The sequence below is a fragment of the Thalassophryne amazonica genome, chromosome 13, assembly GCF_902500255.1.
Source record: "Thalassophryne amazonica chromosome 13, fThaAma1.1, whole genome shotgun sequence".
Taxonomy (NCBI): domain Eukaryota; kingdom Metazoa; phylum Chordata; class Actinopteri; order Batrachoidiformes; family Batrachoididae; genus Thalassophryne; species Thalassophryne amazonica.
Genome location: NC_047115.1, coordinates 676,896 through 688,164, shown reverse-complemented (window position 1 = coordinate 688,164; position 11,269 = coordinate 676,896). Strand labels below are relative to the sequence as shown.

The 11,269-nt window shown below is 40.9% G+C and overlaps 1 protein-coding gene across 2 annotated transcripts; it reads left to right on the top strand.

Annotated features, from left to right (window-relative positions):
- The first annotated feature begins 7,962 nt into the window (after window positions 1-7,962).
- On the top strand, window positions 7,963-10,640 carry ppp1r3cb (protein phosphatase 1, regulatory subunit 3Cb). 2 transcript variants are annotated; one of them, XM_034185150.1, is made up of 3 exons: window positions 7,967-8,579; window positions 8,846-9,007; window positions 9,038-10,640. In XM_034185150.1, the coding sequence occupies exons 1-3, from the start codon at window positions 8,566-8,568 to the stop codon at window positions 9,867-9,869; spliced, it is 1,008 nt and encodes a 335-aa protein (XP_034041041.1). In that variant the 5' UTR covers window positions 7,967-8,565; the 3' UTR covers window positions 9,870-10,640. The 2 variants fall into 2 exon arrangements, with proteins under 2 accessions (XP_034041040.1, XP_034041041.1); XM_034185149.1 differs by having other exon boundaries at window positions 7,963-8,579; window positions 8,846-10,640.
- The last annotated feature ends 629 nt before the right edge of the window (window positions 10,641-11,269 follow it).

Here is an 11,269-nt window from a genome sequence, read left to right as displayed (position 1 = left end):
CAGCTGGACTCCGAGGACTAAGAGGGAATGTCAGCTATGACATTGGACCAAAACAACCTTAACAAAACCAAGAACACACCCACGTACCGACCAGCTGTGGCAGATTGATGGACTCTTTCCGGAGATGGGGATGGACCAGTGTTCTGTCCGGGTGTTTGCCAATGAGGACCACAGCCGGTTCTGTAGCCTGGTGGAACACAGACTCTCAGACCAGAGGAGATGTTGTAATGACGTAGAAACAATATTGTGCAAGAAGCTGCTTTGTCTTTTTTTTTTGTTTGGACATCAGCTTAATCAGAGTCCACAGACCCCAAAGGTCTCCGCCCCAACACAGGTCACTGAGCACGAAAGACATCGCAAAACCTTCTGCAGACGGTTAAAGAACAAGTTCAATAGCGATTTTATGTCTTTTTGTCTCCGTCAATATTAAAGATTATGTTTTGTTTTCTGAATCTGTGGACTCTTTATCGATGTTTTGGCCCAGTGCATGCTGGGACAGCCATCAGAGGTCACGAAACCCTCGTTTCATCATCACCACCACTGATAAGAGGGTGATTACATCATTTAATTGATCATTAAATATGCACATTAATTGATCAGCGATCAGTAATTCACTTTTCTCAGACGTTTTGTCTTTAATGTCTTTTTCAGCAGCTAATTTTATTATCTGTGGAGATAAATGTACACGGCAACAAAACAGAGTTCAGAGGTCAGCTCAGTCTCACAGAGGACAGATAAGAATCACGAGTTGGTTTTTTTTTTTGGACATGTGAGCACAGAGTGTTTGGTGCTGTTAGTCTAAAGTCCCCCTGCAGAGAGCTGTCCCCGAGGGACAAACCCTCCAACGGTCCCCACAACCCATGTCCCATTTAGTGTTTTTAAGGATAATATTTAACACACAGCTGGGGCCCCAAAAATCAATAAAGTAAATAAATGTTAAAATTAGTCGCTCTGTCAACACGTCAAAATGACAAAACACACAGAACACAAAAACACACAGAGAACACACACAAAACACACAGAGAACACACAAAACACACAGAACACAAAAACACACAGAGCACACACAAAACACACAGAACACAAAAACACAGAACACGCACAAAAAACACACAGAACACAAAACACACAGAGAGCACACACAAAACACACAGAAAACAAAAACACACAGAGAGCACACACAAAACACACAGAAAACAAAAACACACAGAGAGCACACACAAAACACACAGAACACAAAAACACATAGAACACACACAAAAACACACAGAACACAAAAACACACACAGAGCACACACAAAAACACACAGAACACAAAAACACACACACAGAACACACACAAAAACACACAGAACACAAAAACACAGAGAGCACACACAAAACACACAGAACACAAAAGCACACAGAGAGCACACACAGAACACACAAAATACAAAAACACACAGAGAACACACACAGAACACAAAAACACAGAACACAAAAACACACAGAGAACACACAAAACACACAGAACACACAAAACACACAGAACACAAAAACACACAGAACACACAAAACACACAGAACACAAAAACACAGAGAGAACACACAAAACACACAAAACACACACAAAAACACACAGAGAGCACACACAAAACACACAGGACACAAAAACACACAGAGAGTACACACAAAACACACAGAACATACAAAACACACAGAGAGCACACACAAAACACACAGAACACAAAAACACACACACAACACACACAAAAAAACACACAGAACACAAAAACACACAGAGAGCACACACAAAACACACAGAACACACAGAACACACAAAACACACAGAGAGCACACACAAAACACACAGAACACAAAAACACACACACAACACACACAAAAAACACACAGAACACAAAAACACACAGAGAGCACACACAAAACACACAGAACACAAAAACACACAGAGAGCACACACAGAACACACAAAACACAAAAACACACAAAGAACACACACAGAACACAAAAACACACAGAACACAAAAACACACAGAGAACACACAAACACACAGAACACAAAAACACACAGAACACAAAAACACACAGAGAGAAGACACAAAACACACAAAACACACAGAACACACAAAACACACACAGAACACACAAAACACACAGAGAGAACACACAAAACACACAGAACACACAAAACACACACAGAACACACAAAACACACAGAGAGAACACACAAAACACACAGAACACACAAAACACACACAGAACACAAAACACACAGAACACAAAAACACACAGAGAGAACACACAAAACACACAGAACACACAAAACACACACAAAACACAGAGAACACACAAAACACACACAAAACACAGAGAACACACAAAACACACAGAGAGAACACACAAAACACACAAAATACACACAGAACACACAAAACACAGAGAACACAAAAACACACAGAGAGAACACACAAAACACACAGAACACACAAAACACAAAGAACACACAAAACACACAGAGAAAACACACAAAACACACAGAACACACAAAACACACAGAACACAAAAACACACAGAGAGAACACACAAAACACACAGAGAAAACACACAAAACACACAGAACACACAAAACACACAGAACACAAAAACACACAGAGAGAACACACAAAACACACCCTCACAAACCCTCCAACGGTCCCCACAACCCATGTCCCATTTAGTGTTTTTAAGGATAATATTTAACACACAGCTGGGGCCCAAAAATCAATAAAGTAAATAAATGTTAAAATTAGTCGCTCTGTCAACACGTCAAAATGACAAAACACACAGAACACAAAAACACACAGAGAACACACACAAAACACACAGAGAACACACACAAAACACACAGAGAACGCACAAAACACACAGAACACAAAAACACACAGAGCACACACAAAACACACAGAACACAAAAACACACAGAACACGCACAAAAAACACACAGAACACAAAACACACAGAGAGCACACACAAAACACACAGAAAACAAAAACACACAGAGAGCACACACAAAACACACAGAAAACAAAAACACACAGAGAGCACACACAAAACACACAGAACACAAAAACACATAGAACACACACAAAAACACACAGAACACAAAAACACATACAGAGCACACACAAAAACACACAGAACACAAAAACACACACACAGAACACACACAAAAACACACAGAACACAAAAACACAGAGAGCACACACAAAACACACAGAACACAAAAGCACACAGAGAGCACACACAGAACACACAAAATACAAAAACACACAGAGAACACACACAGAACACAAAAACACAGAACACAAAAACACACAGAGAACACACAAAACACACAGAACACACAAAACACACAGAACACAAAAACACACAGAACACACAAAACACACAGAACACAAAAACACAGAGAGAACACACAAAACACACAAAACACACACAAAAACACACAGAGAGCACACACAAAACACACAGGACACAAAAACACACAGAGAGTACACACAAAACACACAGAACATACAAAACACACAGAGAGCACACACAAAACACACAGAACACAAAAACACACACACAACACACACAAAAAAACACACAGAACACAAAAACACACAGAGAGCACACACAAAACACACAGAACACACAGAACACACAAAACACACAGAGAGCACACACAAAACACACAGAACACAAAAACACACACACAACACACACAAAAAACACACAGAACACAAAAACACACAGAGAGCACACACAAAACACACAGAACACAAAAACACACAGAGAGCACACACAGAACACACAAAACACAAAAACACACAAAGAACACACACAGAACACAAAAACACACAGAACACAAAAACACACAGAGAACACACAAACACACAGAACACAAAAACACACAGAACACAAAAACACACAGAGAGAAGACACAAAACACACAAAACACACAGAACACACAAAACACACACAGAACACACAAAACACACAGAGAGAACACACAAAACACACAGAACACACAAAACACACACAGAACACACAAACACACAGAACACAAAAACACACAGAGAGAACACACAAAACACACAGAACACACAAAACACACACAAAACACAGAGAACACACAAAACACACAGAGAGAACACACAAAACACACAAAATACACACAGAACACACAAAACACAGAGAACACAAAAACACACAGAGAGAACACACAAAACACACAGAACACACAAAACACAAAGAACACACAAAACACACAGAGAAAACACACAAAACACACAGAACACACAAAACACACAGAACACAAAAACACACAGAACACAAAAACACACAGAGAGAACACACAAAACACACCCTCACAAACCCTCCAACGGTCCCCACAACCCATGTCCCATTTAGTGTTTTTAAGGATAATATTTAACACACAGCTGGGGCCCAAAAATCAATAAAGTAAATAAATGTTAAAATTAGTCGCTCTGTCAACACGTCAAAATGACAAAACACACAGAACACAAAAACACACAGAGAACACACACAAAACACACAGAGAACACACAAAACACACAGAACACAAAAACACACAGAGAGCAGACACAAAACACACAGAACACAAAAACACACACACAGAACACGCACAAAAAACACACAGAACACAAAACACACAGAGAGCACACACAAAACACACAGAAAACAAAAACACACAGAGAGCACACACAAAACACACAGAACACAAAAACACACAGAGAGCACACACAGAACACACAAAACACAAAAACACACAGAGAACACACACAGAACACAAAAACACAGAACACAAAAACACACACAGAACACACAAAACACCCAGAACACAAAAACACACAGAACACACAAAACACACAGAACACAAAAACACACAGAGAGTACACACAAAACACACAGAACACACAAAACACACACAAAAAACACACAGAACACAAAAACACACAGAGAGCACACACAAAAAACCCAGGACACAAAAACACACAGAGAGCACACACAAAACACACAGAACACACAAAACACACAGAGAGCACACACAAAACACACAGAACACAAAAACACACACACAACACACACAAAAAACACACAGAACACAAAAACACACAGAGCACACACAAACACACAGAACACACAGAACACACAAAACACACAGAACACACAAAAACACACAGAGAGCACACACAAAACACACAGAACACAAAAACACACACACAACACACACAAAAAACACACAGAACACAAAAACACACAGAGAGCACACACAAAACACACAGAAACACAAAACACACAGAGAGCACACACAGAACACACAAAAACACACAAAGAACACACACAGAACACAAAAACACACAGAACACAAAAACACACAGAGAACACACAAACACACAGAACACAAAAACACACAGAACACAAAAACACACAGAGAGAAGACACAAAACACACAGAGAGAACACATAAAACACACAAAACACACAGAACACACAAAACACACACAGAACACAAAACACAGAGAACACATAAAAACACAGAACGCAAAAACACACAGAGAGAACACACAAAACACACAGAACACACAAAACACACAGAGAACACACAAAACACAGAGAACACACAAAACACACAGAGAGAACACACAAAACACACACAGAACACACAAAACACAGAGAACACAAAAACACACAGAGAGAACACACAAAACACACAGAACACACAAAACACAAAGAACACACAAAACACACAGAGAGAACACACAAAACACACAGAACACAAAAACACACAGAGAACACACAAAACACACAGAACACACAAAACACACAGAACACAAAAACACACACACAACACACACAAAAAACACACAGAACACAAAAACACACAGAGAGCACACACAAAACACACAGAACACACAGAACACACAAAACACACAGAAAGCACACACAAAACACACAGAACACAAAAACACACACACAACACACACAAAAAACACACAGAGAGCACACACAAAACACACAGAACACAAAAACACACAGAGAGCACACACAGAACACACAAAACACAAAAACACACAGAGAACACACACAGAACACAAAAACACACAGAACACAAAAACACACAGAGAACACACAAACACACAGAACACAAAAACACACAGAACACAAAAACACACAGAGAGCACACACAAAACACACAGAACACACAGAACACACAAAACACACAGAACACACAAAACACACAGAAAGCACACACAAAACACACAGACCACAAAAACACACACACAACACACACAAAAAACACACAGAGAGCACACACAAAACACACAGAACACAAAAACACACAGAGAGCACACACAGAACACACAAAACACAAAAACACACAGAGAACACACACAGAACACAAAAACACACAGAACACAAAAACACACAGAGAACACACAAACACACAGAACACAAAAACACACAGAACACAAAAACACACAGAGAGAACACACAAAACACACAGAACACACAAAACACACACAGAACACACAAAAGACACAGAGAGAACACACAAAACACAGAGAACACACAAAACACAGAGAACACACAAAACACACAAAACACAGAGAACACACAAAACACACACAGAACACACAAAACACAGAGAACACACAAAACACACAAAACACACAGAACACACAAAACACACACAGAACACACAAAACACAGAGAACACACAAAACACACAGAACACAAAAACACACAGAGAGAACACACAAAACACACACACACACACACACACACACACACACACACATACATACATATATATATATATATATATATATATATATATATATATATATATATATATATATATATATATTAGCTTTTAAGAATTCAAGATGATCTCTTTGATTAATAATCTGAGTTTTATTGACCTTGGGAACATGTTGAATGTTTGTTTAGAAAAAGTCAAGTCTGGGAGCTTTCACTGGTGCCTCACTTCACCACAGGAACACGTATAGAGTTACATTCCAAGGTGAATCAGATGAAACCATAATAATAGTCATTTTCTGTTATTAGAACCTATTTTTTATAAATCACTTGGATAAGGTTTCATCTATCATGATGCAGAAACAATACAATTTTGATCCAAAACTGCAAACAAACAATATATCCAGAATATACTTAAAAAAACAACAACCATAAAACAACATTGTTTTTCTTGTTTGTTTGTTTTTCTCCATTTCTGCTATACTTTAATGAGTGCCACCTAGTTAGCGTTGCTTTTCGGTGAACGGAAGCCGGATCAAGTCTTTATGTGGCCCTGAGAGGAATATGATTTGACCCCCCTCCACACACACACACACACACACACACACACACACACACACACACACACACACACACACACACACACACACACACACACACACACACACACACACACACACACCTCAGCCCCACCAAAAGCTGTTAACAATTTTAAACGTTCGATCATTAGCACAGTAAATCCAACACTCACATGATCAGTTTTTCTGTCGATTCTGTTCATCATCATACATGTGGTACTTACACACTTTTTTTTTTAATTTATGGGTCCGAATTTGATGAAATTTGGCAGATAAAGTAGATAAAATTTTGATTTTAAAGTTGATTTTAATTACCATTATTAATAATAATATCACAGTCACTGTTGGCAGGGTTATTCACTCTAATGAGTGCCCTTCAACTTCAGTCTGTTTTAATGTTCATATATTATACTATACATCACTTAGTCAGTCACTTTACAGTACTTACAGTTTACAGTACTGCAGATATTTATGAGTATTTCTCTTTTTGAAATGTTTTGTGTTTTCTGCACATGCAATAAAAAACATTCACACTCGTAACCTTCTCCAGCTTTTTGCACTGTTTGTGAGGTTTGGGCCCGGCCTGCTGAAGAATGCTTTGTAACCTTCTCTCACAGAGTCACTGGACAAAAATAACCTTGCAGCGGTGCATTATGGGAATCCCAGGCGTGCTTTATCCTGCATGAAGCAGTGACGGCAGCTAATCTCGAAGGTTATCTCCTGCACCAGCAGGGGTCCATCATGGTTCTCAAACAGCAGCTGTGCAAACCTCGTGCAGTGACAGGATCCAAACAATGGGGTCATGCACGGCCACGCCCCCTCCACTGGCCTGCAGCCAGCACCGCTCTGCACGGATTGGCTGTTGACTAATCTCAACAAAGTCTCATTGGCTGTCTGAGGCACCACATGATGCAACATGCAAATAGTCTCTGTGTGCTGACTTGAAATCCCCAAAAGTGGAGCAAAATCCGGCACTGAGAGTCAGGCTGCAAGCAGAGGAAGGAGAAGAGAAGAAGAAGAAGAAGAAGAAGGGGGCGTGACGTCTGCGAGAGGAGGAGGAAGAGGACTAGTATGCACTTTTAGAAAACAACCAAAAACTTTCCTTCTTTCTTGCTGTTTTTTTTTTTTTTAAGAAAAAAGAAGCTGTTTTTGCTTGGAATCTGTGGGTATTTCTTTCTTCCATGAGTGCTGCCAGGTAAGTGTTCAATTTAACCCAAGTGATGCAAGTCGAGCTGGAACATGTTCAGCAGCCGATTAAACGTAGAATTTCACTTTTTTTTGCTTGCGAGTGAGAGATTCAGTGTAAACTTTCACTTTGGTCGTCATGGTTAAACAGCAGGCCGCATGCAAAGCTGCAACTTTACAAAGAGTAAAACCTTGAGCCTAACCTTTCCCTTCCTCTCCCGTCTCTCTCTGCTCCACTCTCACCCACCTCCTTTCCTTCCTTTCTCACTCCCTTAGCGTCCTGAGGTCATTCGGTCCATCAGTGATGCCAGGTCCGGTAATGCCGATGGATGTGGCAATGCGATTCTACATCAGCCATTCTCCACCGCCCCTCCGCGGCTTCCTCAGCTCCTACGAGGACCTGCAGCAGGCCAAGAACCGGGTCAACAAGTCCGGCAGCCACAACTGTGATCAGCAGCTGTACAAACCTCTGCGGCCGTGCCTCAGCAGCCCCCAGAAAACTGCCAACGATGGCAGTTCTGTGGGGTGGAACAGCAGCAGGGCTTCTGGCACCAAGAAGAGGGTGGTGTTCGCTGACACCAAAGGCATGCAACTCACGGCCATCCACGTCTTCTCCAAGTTTGACGATGAGCCGTATCAAAGCAAGCAGCACGGAGGCGTCATGGAGGACCTGCAGTTTGACATGACGGACCTGGAATCCACCAAGATGGACTTAAAGATCACCCCAGTGCGGAGCCTCGTGCTGGAATTTAAGCAGCCTTCTTCCGACTACCTGGACTTTCGGAACCGTCTGATTCGGAATTCTGTCTGCTTGGAAAACTGTTCGCTACAGGAGCGCTCGCTGACTGGTACCGTCAAAGTGCGAAACATCCAATTTGAGAAATCGGTGCAAGTTCGCGCCACATTTGACTCATGGGCCAGCTACACCGACGTCGACTGCACCTTTATGAATAACATCTACGGCTGCCAAGACACTGACACTTTTGCTTTCGTCCTGGAACTACCCGCCAACATCCCGCCGCAGAACCAGGTGGAGTTCTGCATCTGCTTCAAGGTCCAGGACCAAACGTTCTGGGACAATAACGACGGAAACAACTATGTTCTCAAACACGTTGACTGGAAGAAAGGCGATGCTCCGGAAAACCCAGCGTTTGCCGAGCTGAAGCACTCGTCAGAACAAAAAAATGTCAAAGTGGCAGAGACGGAGTTTGATCAGTTCGGCAGCCCACGCATGTCGAGCGGACTCTTCCCTGGGTGGCAGAGCTGGGGTCAGATCGATAACAACATGCCTTACTGGTGAGAAACGCCTGACCAAGCCGCCTACAGCTTTGAGCTTTGACGCTCAGCCCAGACTGAAACGGAAGCTAGTGCACCTTTCCAGCAGACTTGACACTTGAAGAGTAAGAAGTTGGACTGACTCGTCTGTAGTGGTAAAGGTCGTAAACTCTGCTGTGCATCACCTATTATTTTTGTAAAATAATAATGTACCTTTCCAGAGCTAGAAAAAGAATCCCGAAGCAATACTGAGGCCGTTTTTTCCGGCCTGATGTGATTCTGCACTGTTTGAGTAAAGACGATGCCTCCTTCATATTGAAGGGAACGTGCACGGTGTGCACGGGCTTTCTGCTTAAACACAGCTGACTAAACCTTTAGCACCTTTAAGTCTAAATTCACGCAGCCCTTTATTCCCCCCATTGAATGTGTTTGGTGACAAAAGTATGGGTGATGTCATTTTAAGGTTTAAAAAAACAAAAAAACAAAAAATAGAAGAAAGGGCTGAAGCTGCTACGAGTGCGCACGTGCATGTGACTGTTTGTGGAGGAGGAGGAAGTGAGGCAATGCGAGTGGCTACTGTACTCACAGGTGATACGGAAATGTGGTAAAGACTGAAAGTTCTTTTTTTTGGTGTTTCACAAGTGCAATTCTGTGAACAGCATGACAGTGGATCAATGAAGAAATTGGAGTTTTTCTTACTGTGAAGAAACATCTGCGCTGTTTACACCTGAAGGTGTGTCCAACACGCTCGTGTATTTCATTTTCAGAAATAAATGTATATATTTCTGCCAATAAATATTTGTCCCGAATCTTCTTTTTTTAAATTAACATTATATTTCTCACATGTGTTTGATGAAAAAATGTGCGCACGTTTTATTTTAATCGAGCCCTCGAATTAATAAAACATGCGCACGTTTTATTTTAACTGAGCCCTCGAACTAATAAAACATGTGCACATTTTCTTTTAATTGAGACATCGAATTAATAAAACGTGCGCACGTTTTATTTTAACTGAGCCCTCGAACTAATAAAACATGTGCACATTTTCTTTTAATTGAGACATCGAATTAATAAAACATGCGCACGTTTTATTTTAACTGAGCCCTCGAACTAATAAAACATGTGCACATTTTCTTTTAATTGAGACATCGAATTAATAAAACGTGCGCACGTTTTCCTTTCGTTCAAAATGAAATTCATAATATGACCTAAACTGTCATCCTGACAATGGGGAGACACTTCGCCCACAGCATCCTTTTTAATGTTCTTAAACTCCAGATGATGTCATGCTGGGCAGCTGGAATTCTCTGTATGTCCTTGTGCGCCCAAACCATGATGATACACTCTGACCAGATCCATTTGTAAAGGGGAAATGTATTACACTGTCTGCTGGTTTGTTGGCTAATAGCCAACATTTATGTGTCA